Raw genomic sequence first — 15,016 nt, 5'->3', positions numbered from 1 at the left:
GATTTATGATGAAAAATGCTATCCTACCTCCCAAGAAATAACTGGTGGAGTCTGAATGCAGATTTAAGCACACTTTTTTTTAACTAAACTTCATTATTCTTGGGTGTGGGGGGGGGTCTGCATTTTCTTTTGCAACATGGCTAATACGGAAATGTTTTGCATGACTGCACATGAATATATCAGACTGCTCAAATTCAAAAAGTTCTTACCTTGTACAATGGTCGTGAAGCTATTCATGGTATTTCACAGTGCAGTTTTAGACTACTAAAACTAGAAAGCCATAATTAAAAAGGTAAGGAGAGGGACTACAAATAGAAACCAGTGTTTCTTAGTCAAGCACAATAATTCAAGGGGAATCTGGGTTTAAATGGGTATGAATGTCGTGAATTTAACTAAAACAGGGCTGAGATTTTTAGGTCACCTATCCTAGCTTCTCAGAATTTCATGAGATAAGAAAATCACCCATATTTTTGTTTTCCCAATTCACTCCAAGAAGCTCACAGTTAACATCTCCAAAACTAACCTAGCAAGGACTTCAGAATATCGTTTTACCCATTTCTGACGATGGTATGGAAGAATGTTTGGCAAAAGGCATGGAGTTGCCCTCTGTGATAATATGATGATATGGTGAATGACTTGCTTCTATTTTCAGAGCAGTGTGGCATAAGTAGAGTATTGTACTTGGAATCAGGGAAACTCGTGCCCAAATTCCACCTCAAAACAACTCGTTAGCTATGTGACCCTGGGCAAGTCACTTAATGTCTCAGTCTCAGTTTCCTCATAAGTAAAATGGAGATAAAAACATTTGCAGCACTTATTTCATAGATTTCTTGCAAGTATCAAATTAAATAGCATCTGTAAAGCAAAAGCTTTAGAAATATTGGTTATTATCATCATTATTATTATTTTATAGCAACTTCAATTTGAGACCAGTTAATTTCCACTTGAGGAAAGAATAAAAGAGCATGACCTAAATAAGAGTTCATTTCTCTTTAAAGAATTAGGTTTTACCAAGCATTCATAACTTCACAATGACTCAGAAATATCAAGGACTGCTAAATATGGAACTCAGTTAGAAGTTCCATTGGAAGTCTATGTTAGAACCAAAGTTTGCTAATCAAGGAAAGAATGAGTAATCATGAACAATAAGAATTCACGCCTCCTTTAATGACAATGGCAGGTCCAAAAATAGAAGTAAAAAAATTTTAGGTCCTCTGTAGTTTACTCCCTTCCCCATGTAATAAAAAATAAAAACTTTTTCATCATTTTTGCAGCATTCTTTTTGGGGTATGAATTCCTTAAAAGTTAAATTATCAAAATGCAGCTGGAATAAGAGCTACAAATTCAGGAAAACACAGGCTGATAAAACTTGGGACTCATATCACAGGAGGAGAGATTAACATGCAGCAATTCATCAGTGATTGTGTAGACAAACTTTCAAAGCATCAATACTGTAGACAAGGCCTCTATGACAAGGCCTTTGTATGTCTAATTTTGTTATCTATATATGCAATTGTTAAATTCCCCTTTTTAATGCATCCACATTTGCTACATGGTAAAGACTAAAAAGGACGTTTTATTCTGTGTTTACTTGTAATTCAAATATTTGATCACCATAACCACTATGGGATTCTGTCTTATTCTAACATGGCAGACATTGGTTCAAAACGTTTTGTGAATTCCCCTTTTGGAAATGCATTCAGAGTCCATGATATTTCTTAAATCTTCATGATTTCAAGGTTGTTTTTAGAAACATCAAAAAGAATGCCATCTCAAATCAAATCTTATGAATAAGGCAGGGTGTTCAACCTGGGTACTATAATTCTTATTCATAACTACAATGCATCTATAAAATAATGTGGTCCCTCCCTAGTCCCTATTCTATCTACCTTTGCCCCTTCCACTGTGCCCTTTGGAAGTTCCATTCTATTGTCCTCCCTCCCCCCCCCCCCAAAAATCCAGTACTTCTTCATTTCTTCCTCTTACACTGCTACTACTTACTTCCACTGAATAAATCCTAGATATCCCTTAAGTAATCATCTCTTGAAGTCCTTCCAGTGCTGGCCATTCATGTATTTTGACTCATAGGACCAAGAGAAGGTGATGGCATAATCCTGGCTTCTCACGGACATTTCCAGATCTTTGCTCTGCCACCATCACTCAACAGTTTCTCTTTTCTGAAGTCCATGCCATTCAATCATACCACACTCTCTGTCCCTCCAAGACATTCTCCCAACTTCCTTAACAACTTGGCCAGTTGGCTTACAGTCTTCCTCTCTTCTTACTCCCTTGCTATTATTATTCTTGGAAATGTCAACATTTACACTGATGATCCTTCTAACACCCTGATCTCTCAACTCTCTAACTTCCCCAACTCCTAGGATCTCTATTTCCTAGGAGTAGCAGCAGCAAGCAATAGCAGCAAGTACCAATGAATGACCACCAACATTAAATTTTGTAATGTTTTTTTAAAGCATTGATGAAGATTTTCTCATTTGTACTTGGCAATAACCCTACTGGTCTGTGATACAAGCATTATTATCCCCATAATACAAATGAGAAAAACTGAAATTTACTGAGGCTATATGACTTTGCCCATGGTCATATAGCTAGTAGAACCCACAAACAGGGAGTTCCAAGAAACTCTATATTTACTTGAAGTCATACTGTTAGTGGTAAATGAATAAAGAAAATTCAGTTAATCTAAAAGAAATGAAAATAAAATAATAAAGGGGGGAAGTTTTGAAATCAAGACCAAGCAAAACAGGAAAAAACATGGCAAATATCTCAAAATATAAAAAGTGTTCCACAGTATGGAAATAGTCATTTTTTCCCAAAAGCCTATGCTTTTACCAAAAAAAGAGCATGGGCTGGAGTCTATAAGTAACATAATATGATACTCCTTTGCCAACTTCCCAACAGGAGTGATATTTTATGATCCCATTTATAAGCTCCTGAAAATAAAGCAGATTACTGGAAAGACTGTCAGCTTGTGTCTTCTGTTTAAGCTGAGATGATTGCTACAAATACATCTTCACAGAACACAACCTTGTAGGTCCAGAAGGGAAAATTTCTCTGCAAAGCTGCCCCTCTTCACTGAGTCTACCCATATTTCCAGAGCTGCTTTTAGCCATGTGACTGCTGGAGTAAAATATGACTATATTCTACTGCACAAATAAAATGTATTTCCTTGGGAAGAAATTAGAATCAGTGTTTGCAAAAGACTGCCAGATCCCATCTAGTCTGGTTAACCCCAGCTATTACCCATTTATCCAACATATCCCCAGCTATATCCCATTTGAGGAAGACAAGAATAACTTTAATACCAAGTGCTATAATGCTAATCATAAATAAAGTAAGGACACTAAATATCCTAGAACAGAGGTGAGGATCCTGGATTCGGTCAGACGGCTGCACCTAAGGACCTAGAGGGGGAGCCACATGTGGCCTTGAGGCTGCTGGTTCTCACTCCCTCCAGTGTCCTAGAAGAATCAGGATGCTAGGTCTTTAATACTACTAAATCAAAAATCACATTTCTTATGAAATTGTAGAAACAAAGGCTATGATTAATAAATTTCAGGTCATTTCATTAAGAATGGCTCTTTTGGGTAGAAGCAGGAAAACTCCGTGTGCTCCCCCATGACCACCTCAAATACCTGTAAAAAATGACTCTAAACAAACTTTAGACCTACAGAACCCACAAAGTGACAGAGAGAAACAAATCTCCCGCTGAAGACAGCCCAGCAGATAGACAGGAAGGGTCTATCCCAGCACACTGGGAGCAGAGCCCAGCACTGTGTGAGCCCACGGTTTTAGCCCCAGGGCAGCCACAACCAGCTGCAGCTAGAAGGACTTCAGGAGAGTCAATCACCAGCTACTGTGGCAGTTTCCAGAATTATCAACCCATAAATGCCAAAGACAAAGTGAGAGGTCAGTGTGGACTTTAGAAACAGGGGTTCTGGGAGTGCAGTCTGGTCTCTGCCCCTGGAAGAAGAGGCTGAGGCATGTCAATCAAGTTAGAGTTCCTGGCCTGCAGATTGTAGGGGGACCAAGTGACCATTCTGAGGGGTAATCACTCTTGCTTTAACCTGCTTGGATATGGATCACTGTCCTGGGGTGTGTGACCAGGTGCCAGAGCTGGTGGAGGCTTCAGAGAGGGCAGCCAACTAATAGCTCCAGCAGCTGCAAAAACCCCAGCCATTTGGGACAAAGCTCTACTCTCTGGAAGCAGAGTCCTATTGTGGCAAAAAGCTCAAAAGTGAAGTAATTGAGTGGCAACATAAGCAAGCAAAGGAAGCAACGCAAGCACAGCAATCTGATTTTAGATTCCTATTTCAGGGACAAAAAGGATCAAAGCATGGAATAGGAGGAAGACAACAAAGTCAGAACTTCTGTACCAAAAGCTTCCAAGAAAAATGTGAACTGATTACAGGCCATAGAGGAGCTTAAGAAGGATTTTGAAAAACAAGTAAGAAAAGTGGAGGAAAAATTGGGAAGAGAAATGAGAATGATGCAAGAAAATCATGAAAAGAAAGTCAACAACCTGACTGAAGAAAATAACACCTCAAAAAATAGACTAACTCAAATGGCAAAAGAGGCTCAAAAAGCCAATGTGGAGAAGAATGCCTTAAAAAGCCAAATTGGCCAGATGGAAAAAGAATCTCAAAAGCTCACTGAAGAGAATCATTCCTTCAGAATTAGATTGGAGCAAATGGAAGCTAGTGACTTTATGAGAAATCAAGATACTAATAAACAGATCCAAACAAAATAAAAAATAGAAGGCAATATGAAATATCTCATTGGAAAAACCACTGACCTGGAAAATAGATCCAGGAGAAATAATTTTAAAATTATTGGACTACCTGGAAAGCCATGACCAAAAAAAGAACCTAGAAATCATCCTTCAAGAAATTCTCAAGGAAAATTGTCTGATGTTTTAGAACCAGATGGCAAAATAGAGGTTGAAAGGATCCACCGATAATTTGGGGAAAAGATCCCAAAAAGAAAACTCCTAGGAATGTCACAGCCATGTTCCAGAGTTCCCAAATCAAGGAGAAAATATTATAAGCAGCCAAGAAGAAACAATTTGAACATTGTGGGAACACAATCAGGATAACTCAGGATCTGGCAGCTTGTACACTGAGGGATCGTAGCTATTGGAATGTGATATTCTGGAGGTCAAAGGAGCTGGGATTAAAACCAAGAATCTCTGACACAGCAAAACTGAGTATCATATTTCAGGAGAAAATATGGTCATTCAATGAAATGGAGGACTTTCAAGAATTCTTTATGAAAAAATCAGAATTGAATAGAAAATCTGACATTCAGATACAAGAAGCAAAAGAAGCATGAGAAGGTAAACAGGGAAAAGAAATAATAAGGAACTTACCAAAGTTGAACTATTTACATTCCTACATGGAAAAACAATAATTGTGACTTATGATACTTTTCTCAGTGTGAGAATAGTTGAAGGGAATATAAATGTACATATATATGTCTATATAGGAGGATATATGAACATATGAATACATATGTGAGTATGTGTATATATGTGTACAGGTATACATAGACAGAGGGCACAGGACCAATTGAATAGGAAGGGATGATACTTAAAAGGTGAAATTGAGAGATGAGAGAGGAATATAATGAGAGGAGATGGGGAGAGACAGACTGGGGTAAATTATCTCATATAGAAGAGGCAAGGGAAAACTGTTACAATGGAGGGGAAGAACAGGAAGGCAAAAGGGAATGGGTCAACCTTACTCTCATTGAATTTGGCTTAGGGAGGGAATGACATACACACTAAATAGGATGTCTCTCCCTACAGGAGAGTAGAGGGGAAGGGGATGAGAGAAGGGATGATGGAGGGGAGGGCAGGTTGGGGGAAGGGAAGTTAGAAACACACACTTTTGAAAAGGCACAGGGTTGGTAGTGGCTAGGTGGCACAGTGAATAGAGCACCAGCCCTGGAGTCAGGAGGACCTGAGTTTATATCCGGCTTCAGACACTTAACACTTACTAGCTGTGTGGCCTTGTGCAAGTCACTTAATCCCAATTGCCCTTCCTTCCCCCTCCAAACAGCAAAAAAAAAAATTTAAAAAGTAATAGGGTCAAAGGAGAGAATAGAACAAGTGGGGGGTAGGATGGAGGGGAATATAGTCAGTCTTTCATAATATATCCACTATGGAAATGTTTTGCATAGCTATACATATACAACCTATATGGGATTGCTTATCTTCCCAGTAAGGGTGGTTGATGAGGGAGGAAGGGAAAGAATCTGGAATTCAAAGTTTTAAAATCAAATGTTTAAAAAGTATATATATATAAAATGTTACATGCAACTGGGAAATAAGATATACAGGCAATGGGGTATAGAGATCCATCTTGCCCTACTGGAAAATTGGAGGGGGGATGGGAGAGGATATAGGAGAGATCAGATTAGGGGAGAGGGTATACAGTGGGATAGCTGTTTTGGGGTAGTGGGTAGGAGAAAGACAGGAAGAAAATTTGTAACTCAAAATCTTGTGGAAATGAATGACATAAACTAAAAATAAACATAAAATTTAATTTAAAAAACAGAATGGCTCTTTTGGGAATTGCAATAGATTCTTCTCTATATTTAAATTCCCCAAGTGCAAAACCTCATAGAAAACAGATATGGAATCAATTAGACCATGAGTTAGCTGAGCTATGAGGATAGGTCTTATATTTTCTTACCCACATTTTCTACTCACATGTGAGTGTATACATACAAAGGGCTAATATTATTATAACTGAGACTTGTGTGACTTCAGAAGGAACCAAGATGCACCCATTCTCCCCTCCCCCTGTGGTGTGGGAATGAAGAAGAAGAAGGGAAAAGATGAAAGGAGAAATCCAGAAATGGAATATCTCTTAGCATCCCTGTTGCCACACTCTGCCCCATGTTGTACATTGTAGCTCTATTCTCAACCTATATATTTATTCAAATAATCTCCTTAGGGGCTCTTATCACATCAAAAGGAGAGTTTCCATAAAATAGATTTAGGAACAACTAAGCAAACACAAGAACAATTTATCTTTTCCAAGACTGAGAAAGTTTTGGAGCCACTAGTTTTAAACACCATCACCATGCAGGTAAGATAGGAACAGAAGTCTCTACACAGGTCCCAATGTATATTCTGACTGTCAAACATAAGAACAGTTGACAAATCCTAGCCTAGTATATAACATAAGTCCTTTGGGGAGATGGGGAGTAGGCATGAGATAGATCAGAATGTAGCCATTAGGTTCTACTCTCTCTGTTTCATACTATTGGTAGACATGAACCTTCTTGGTCAATAAATGTTAAACCCCAATTACATACCATTATTAATTTGTAATGTTTGAGGGAATTTTTTTCTGTTATCAAACATTGATTAAGTACTTCTAATGTACCAGGCACTGTATTAAGTGCTAGAATACAAAGAAAGGCAAAATTAGACTCTGCCTTTTAAGTAGTTCACATTCTAACATGGGAGACAACATATAAATAACTAGGTATATGCAAGATATATCTAGGGTATATAAAAGGTAATCTTAGGGGAAAAGTCATGAGCAGCTGTGGGTTCTAGGAAAGGCTTCCTACAGAAGATGGGATTTGAGCTGAGTCTTTTAAAAAAATGCAAGGGAAATTACAAGCCAAAATGAGGAGCATGAGCATTTGGGAATGGGGAGCAAACAGGGAGATCTTTAAATGATTCTTTTGAGGAACTCCAAGTAGGTCAGTGTAGCTGGATGGAAAAGCATTAGTTGCTTTTCAATGGTAAGATAACTGAAAAGGTAAGAAGGCTACAGGTTGTGAAGGGCTTCAAATGCCATGAGTTCATATTTAATCTTGGAGGTAACAGGGAGCCTTTGGAGCTTATTAAATAACAGAGTGATATAGTGAGACCTAAAGTTTAGGAAAATCATTGTGGCAACTGCAATTTAAAATGGATTGGAGTATAGAGGAACTTGAGGCAAGGAGACCCATTAGAAAGTTCTTGCAAATGTCCAAGGTGGAGGTGACGTGAGTCTGAGGCAGGATGGCAGCTGTATGTGTAAAGAGGAGACATGTACTGGAGATGTAGTGAAACTGAAAATTATAAGATTTGGCAATGGGTTGGATGTGTGAAGTAAGAAGGAATGGGATATTGAGGAGGGAATTAAAAGTGCCAGTCTGGGTAAACAGGAAGATAATGGCACCTCAACAGTAATAAGAAACTTGAAAAGAGGAGATTGAAGAAAGGAAAAATAACAAGCTCTGTTTGGACCTGTTGAGCTTGGGATGCATATGATACATCCAGTTTGAAATGGCCAAGAGGAATTTGCATATGGAAGACTGAGGCAAGGTATATAGATGTAGAAATCATCTACATACAGGTGATAACTAAACCCATGAAAACTGATGGCCTCACTAAGCAAGACAGTATGGGAGGAAGAGGAAACAAAACAGACCCATGAGTAGTAGACATGACCTGGATGGACTTTGAGAACAAGTGATCATACAGAACAGAAGAATAAGGACAGAGGAGCATCATGGAAACCTAAAGAGGAGAGAATATACAGAAGGATAAAGTCATCAACAATGACAAATGCTCCAGAGAGTTCAAAAAGGTCAAGGATAAAGAAATAGCTAATGGTTTGGCAATTATGAGATCACTGATTACTTTGAAAAGGGTTGTTTTAGATGAGACTTCTCCAGTACAAAGAAAGCAATGGGACTTTAAAATTATTCCTAGATCTAAACTTTCCAAATATGTCTCTTTTCTCTTATTCTTTTTTTTCTTTTCCTTTTTTTCCTATTCTTTTTCTGTCAGATCAGGTGTCCTTATTTCGCCCTAGCAAGAAATACAAGTTACTCACAAGCCTGATTCCTCTCTGGTCAACACAGAAGCTTTGCCTGACATTTTTTCCAATCTAATCCAGTTTACGCCTTCTTAGGCAATCTGGTGATTCCTCACTCCCAAGGCCTCACTCTATGATTGCCAAACAGTACAGATACCTGATTGGCTTAGTCCACTGCACTTTAGGACTTCTGAACTCAGGAGATCTGCCAGGCTCAGCCTCCTCAAAATCAGGGATTATAGACATGCAGAACCACACCCAGAACATATATTAATTTTTAAAACCTTTTGATCTCCTTGCTTCTCTGTAGTCTATAAAGGTAGTTAACACATAAAAATATTGAATTTCAAGGAACACAAAAGTGACCAGAGTAAGTGAATTCTCCTAAGAATCATTTTTCAAAACTGTTAATAAGGTTATGGCTGTCTAGTCCCCAACTAAAAAGAACAGGAAAGTTCTAATTTGCTCTGGCATTCTTTCTTCATTTATAATTCATAGCTTCTCAATGCTCAAGGGATATCCATTATCCAAGCAATATTATTGTTGCAAAAAAAAAAACAATTGGCTGTACCTTGTGCTAAAAAATATCATCTTGGATAGAAAGCTGTCTATGCAAGCAGCAGCTGTGTTGAACAGCATGTCTTATTTATAAATAGCAAAAGGATTCAAAAATTGAGTCATATAATCAGTGTACTCTGAGTCATTGGCTAAGCAGAGAAACACAGTACTTTCCTTGACAGCAAAAAGAATCATATCAGAATAGAGCAAGAAAACTTCTAAAGCAGGTTAAAGGGTGATGTTAGGCAAATGCAAGCAAATAAAAGAAACCTTGGATGGTCAACCAAAGACACACCATTTGCAAAATAGTCAATTTTCTTGTGAACAGGAGCTATATCAATCTTCATCAGATGATATTTATAGGGTGACACCTTGTTACAAGATGTTATAATGTACTCTTACATATTGCAGAAAATGTCAGTCTAATAAAAAAGTATTTCTCTTAATAAGAAACATGGTATAGAACTAGCATTTGCCTGCAAGTCAGGAGACCCGGGTTCTGGTTCTGGCTCTACTCCATAAGTAGTAGCATTATCTTGAGCAATGTCTGTGATCCTCAGCTCCCTCATCTAAAAGCTCCAACTATGTGGTCTCTTGGTTTCAGTTTTCATGTGATTTTTAAAATATATTTTATTGCTTTCATTAAAAATTTCCAATTACTATAAAAAATTTAACATTCATTTTAAAATATTTTGAGTTTTAAATTCTCTCTCCCTCTTTCCCCTCCCTCATCCCCTGAGAAGGTAACAATGTCTCATGTGATTCTGATACAGGCACATGTAAAAAGGGAAGAAAGAGGAGAAAGACTATAATACTTTCTTTTTCCAAATGGGCAAAAAGTAGAGGGATTTTTTGTTTGTTTTAATGGTTTTGGAAGGTTACTATAATTTTAGAATAGCTGCATTTGTTTTATTTATTCTTATGTTAATGGCCCTGGAAAGCCTCTGCTAGTATTCCAACAGCAGCCATCAAGATAGACCTACTGTTGTCAGGTGTATTTTAGGATTGAGTGCTGTGCTAGTATATTTGGGAAATTGAGAATTCTAGCCAAAACTTGGGATTGAATCATATCTACCAATCAGATTAAGTAAATTACCACGCCAAATTGCTAGGCAGTATTTTAGGAACATAAAGGTCACATTTAGTAGTGGTCAATATGCCTCACTCATACCTATACAAAGAGGAGAAAAAGGGGTAAAAAAAAAGAAGTAGGTTAAAGGATACAGAAGAAATGAGGAGAAAAGAAAAAGGGAGAACAAAGGTTTGAGCTTGTCCACAAGCATAAGTACTCAATGATCAGCTTCCTGATTTATGTTATGAGTCAAGGAATATTACCAGTTTCTACTCAAAATTACATTCCTACAATATGTCATGAGCTTTCTTATCATCATATCTGAAATTCCCTTTATTAGTATTACTCCCCTGGCTTGAACACCATAGTCAGGAACTTTGTATCCAAAAAACCATTAATAATAAGTTTATTAACTGGAAAAGAATAGGGTAGGGGCAATGGAGGCAACCTTCTCTTCTGATTTCTCTCAGTTACCATGGGTTTTATTATGTATATGGATTTTCTAAACAGGTTGTGGAAAACAAAGTGGATACCCAGGGGCGGCCAGGTAGCACAGCGAGTAAGAGCACCGGCTCCAGTGTTGAGAAGACCTGGAGATCAAATCCCGGGCTCAGACACTTAACACCCACCCAGAAACACCTGGCCATGCAACCTTGAGCAAGTTACTTAACCCCGATTGCTTAGGGGCAGCCAGGTGGCTCAGCGAGTAAGAGCACCAGCTCCAGTGTCAGGATGACCTGGATCAAATCCAGGCTCATATACTCAGCACCACACCCAGAAATAATAACTGGCTCTGTAACCTTGAGCAAGTTACTTAACCCCAATTGCTTTAAAAAAAACAAAGTGGATACCCATAACAAAGTGGATACCCATCATTTCGACAAGACAAATTTTAAGGGAGTATTATTGTACCATAAAAAGAAATAAGGAGGAATTAGGAAAAGTATGGAAGATTTCTATGAACTGACACAGAAAGTATAAATCAGAACCAGCAGAACACATACACTGACACATTGACGACAATACTAAAATGATTACAATGAAAACAACATTAAAAAGTAGCCAAAATCAGACTAAACACAATAACCAATATAGGTTCCAGAGAAGAAATGAAAAAACTTACTTCCTTCTACTCTGTAAGGAAGTGAGAAGCTATGAAAAACTGAAGGTTGCCAGATACAATGCCTAAGTGTTTTGCTTTATTATGAAGTAGGATTATAGAACACAAGACATATGTTGGTCAATGGCAGTGATGCTAAAACCATATATCACACAAACAAAAGGATCATAACTCTAAAGTTATACAAGACCCAAGAGATCATAGAGAACAGAGGTGGGGAACCTGCAGCCTAGAGGTCACATGTGGCCCTCTAGGTCCTTAAGTGTGGCCCTTTGACTGAATACAAATATTGTATTTTGGATTTGTGAATTTTGGATTCGGTCAAAGGGCCTCATTTGAGGACCTAGAGGGTCACATGTGACTTCAAGGCTGCAGGTTCCCCACCCCTAAATTCTAGAGCAACCTCCTCATTTTAGAGTTGAGGAACCTAAGGCCCAGGGATGTTAAATGACACACTCAAGGTCAAATAGGTAGTAAGATTCAGGGGTAAGATTTGAACCCAAGTCCTCTGACTCCAAACCAAAACGTTTAAAAACAAGCTGTGAATTGCAAAAGGATTTCTATATTGACTAGATAAAATAGAAATGAGTGAATTGAGAATTGAAAGGGAAAATATAATTTACCACCAGAGAGGAGGAGTTTAGGCTTATAGCTAACACTTTTTTCCTGCCTTTTTTTTGAGGGGGGAGGGCAGGGCAATTGAGGTTAAGTGACTTGCCCAAGGTCACACAGCTAGTAAATGTTAAGTGTCCAAAGTTGAATTTGAACTCAGGTACTCCTGACTCCAGGGCCAGTGCTCTATTCACTGTGCCACCTAGCAGCCCCCTATAACTACCACTTTAAGAAGCTGAATGTACTCCCAAGAAGAATCAGACAGGACCTGGCCATTTTCATTACTGAAACAGATTTCTCTTTGACTAAGGGTCAGTATCATTACTGTGTCCTTTGTCCTTATCAGTTACAACCTCTACCCACAATTTAATGTAAAATTATCTGTGCAACAGGCAAAGGAATAGCCATTAGAAGTGTATGTATAGTGTGTGTGTGGGGGGGGGGAGTTTGTGCACAAAACATACCAAGAAATAGAGAATTTGTTTTATGCATAAGATTTGTTTACTTGAGGAAAGGGGAGAAAAAGAGTATTTGCTTAAGCCATTTTGCCAATTCTCAAACCCACCTGTTATAACTTTGCAGAGTTCCTCAGTTATCCATGATTTAGCAGGATCACCAGAGTTTGAGGATCTTTTCCTCCTGACCAAGTGTTCTCGTCCACTGAAGGAACCCTGGGAATTATTTACTGGTTGGATTAGCATCTGTTCTCTTCCAATCTGGATATACCCAATCTGTATAAAAGGAAAAACTTGAATGTTTATTATAATCATTGCCACACTGTAGCAGCCCAAGTATCAACATATAAACTTCATTCGACTTTTTAAAATGCTTGGAGTTTTCTTCTCCTTTGAAATCTCAAGCTTATCCTTGCCCTCAAAAGCTGGTTTGCAAGTATGATTAACATACAATACCAAAAATGAAAACAAAAAACTGTGGGTGGCTGGAACTTGAATCCTGCGCTTTCTTCTCCTTCCCCATCCCCCACCTTTACAGTTAAAACTAAAAGCCCAAGACAATCTCTGCCCACCCTTCAGGAGAGTAACGGCTCTTTGTTTTCTCTTATGTGAAACTGCCAACAAAGCAAGGTAAAAAAAAAATTCGGTATCACTGACAGCATTTCAAGATAGATTACACCTGCTCCTTCCTTCTCTTGTTCATAGCCAGCAATTTCACTGCTAAATAGTACTCTTTTTCTAAATTAACTACCCAGAATTCCTCTGGAATAGATTGACCTAGAAAACACAGTTCAGTCTTAGATTTATTCCAAGACACCCATTCTCTTTTCCCCTCAACCCCAAACCTGATGCCCCCCCCATCACTAAATCACAGGGCTGAGTCAGATAAAATGGCACCATTTTAAGAATCAGTAAAGATTCCTCAGCCACATTGCTAATTTCTTCAGGAATGGTAGCCATTCAAGCCAAATGATATTAACCCCATTTTAAAGTTATTTAAAATGGAAACGTACCAACCTTTTCTGTGGAAAAAAAAAAAGCAAATAGAGTGCCCTACCACCCTCAGACCTAAAAGCTACAGCTAATCAAGATAGTGCGTGAGACTGGTGTTTCTCCTCTAAGCAGAGATTCAAGGTTTACATTTCATTAGAACCTGTGCCAAGAACAACTGAGAGATTTTACTGCACAAATAAAACTGTCTGAAAGTGGCACTGTATGACCTACAAGGAAACTTAGATTTTTCTTTCCTTTTCTTTGAAGATACAACTTTTATTTGTTCACTCATACACATCAGGGAAATTGGAAGAAATGGGGGCAAGAGGGTACTGTTTTGTGATCTCTATAGTGGAATTGTGTTTGCACCTAAGGGAAGAGGGAGCTAATTTTAGAACTTCTCAATGATCACATTTTTAAAAGACTCTATTTGTCACAAATGACACTATAGAATGATGCATAATATCAATGAAGCCACACGAGTCTCTATATTCAATTTATGTTCAATTGACACTATTCTTTTCCATGTATTGTATTGAAATTTCCCTTACTTCTGGGAAATAAAATACTATTAAGCCTAATATTTGGTTTCCTAGAAAATGTTTTCACATGTATTGACAATGCAAATTATTATTTATTCAAATATGAAGTAATAGATAGAGAACTTGGTGGCAAGACTTGAAGACCTGAATTCATGTCCTGCCTATGACACATACTAGTCACATGACCTCAAGCAAGTCACATGACCTCCTTTCTCCAGTGCCAATTTGCATTGGTAGAAAGAATTTCAGGGTCCAGATGTTCCTTGAAATAAGGAAAGAGGGGAGAAATTTTGGAGAAAAATATGAGACAAAGTCAAGGAAAATTGTGAAAAGGGGTGGCATGGTGTAAAAGATACAGGAGGTGTGAATAGAAGTGTGTGTTAGCAATAGGTCCAAAATTGTGTATCAGAAACAAAGGATGGTAGAGGATGTGTGAAGAGAGTGTAGTATGAGAGACCACAGTAGAACTAGGAGGAGGGACAAGTGGAGTGCAAACAGTGGTGAGTCTGGTGAGAACAAGGGCTCAGGACTATGAAGTAAAACAATCAGGATCACTGTGAGCAACAAGCATTAATTAAGCACCTACTGTGTGTCAGACACTACACCAAGTGCTTTACAAATTTATCTCATTTGATCCTCATGACAATCCTGGGAAGTAGGTGCCATTATTATCCATTTGGGGAAACTGAGACAGAGATTAAGTGATTTGTTCATGGTCACACGGCTAGTGAGTGTCTGAGGCCAAATTTAAACTCAGATCTTACTGACTCTGTGGCACTGAACCACCTAGTTACCTAGACAGTCTATGGGGGGGGGGG

General features: G+C 38.3%; 1 protein-coding gene across 2 annotated transcripts in view; it reads right to left on the bottom strand.

Annotated features, from left to right (window-relative positions):
- The window catches only part of ADAMTS17 (ADAM metallopeptidase with thrombospondin type 1 motif 17), a 523,726-nt gene that overhangs the window by 480,868 nt on the left and 27,842 nt on the right, over positions 1-15,016 (bottom strand). For both annotated transcript variants that reach the window (XM_069098470.1, XM_069098471.1), the window contains one exon: positions 12,774-12,939. In XM_069098470.1, the coding sequence (XP_068954571.1) occupies positions 12,774-12,939 (166 nt within the window). The remainder of the gene's footprint in view (positions 1-12,773; positions 12,940-15,016) is intronic.

Source organism: Petaurus breviceps, unplaced genomic scaffold, assembly GCF_028583685.1.
Source record: "Petaurus breviceps papuanus isolate PSGF00001 unplaced genomic scaffold, PetGlider_PUasm1.0 37, whole genome shotgun sequence".
Lineage (NCBI taxonomy): Eukaryota > Metazoa > Chordata > Mammalia > Diprotodontia > Petauridae > Petaurus > Petaurus breviceps.
Note: the sequence above shows the minus strand (reverse complement) of the source record. Positions and strands in the feature narration are given on the sequence as shown.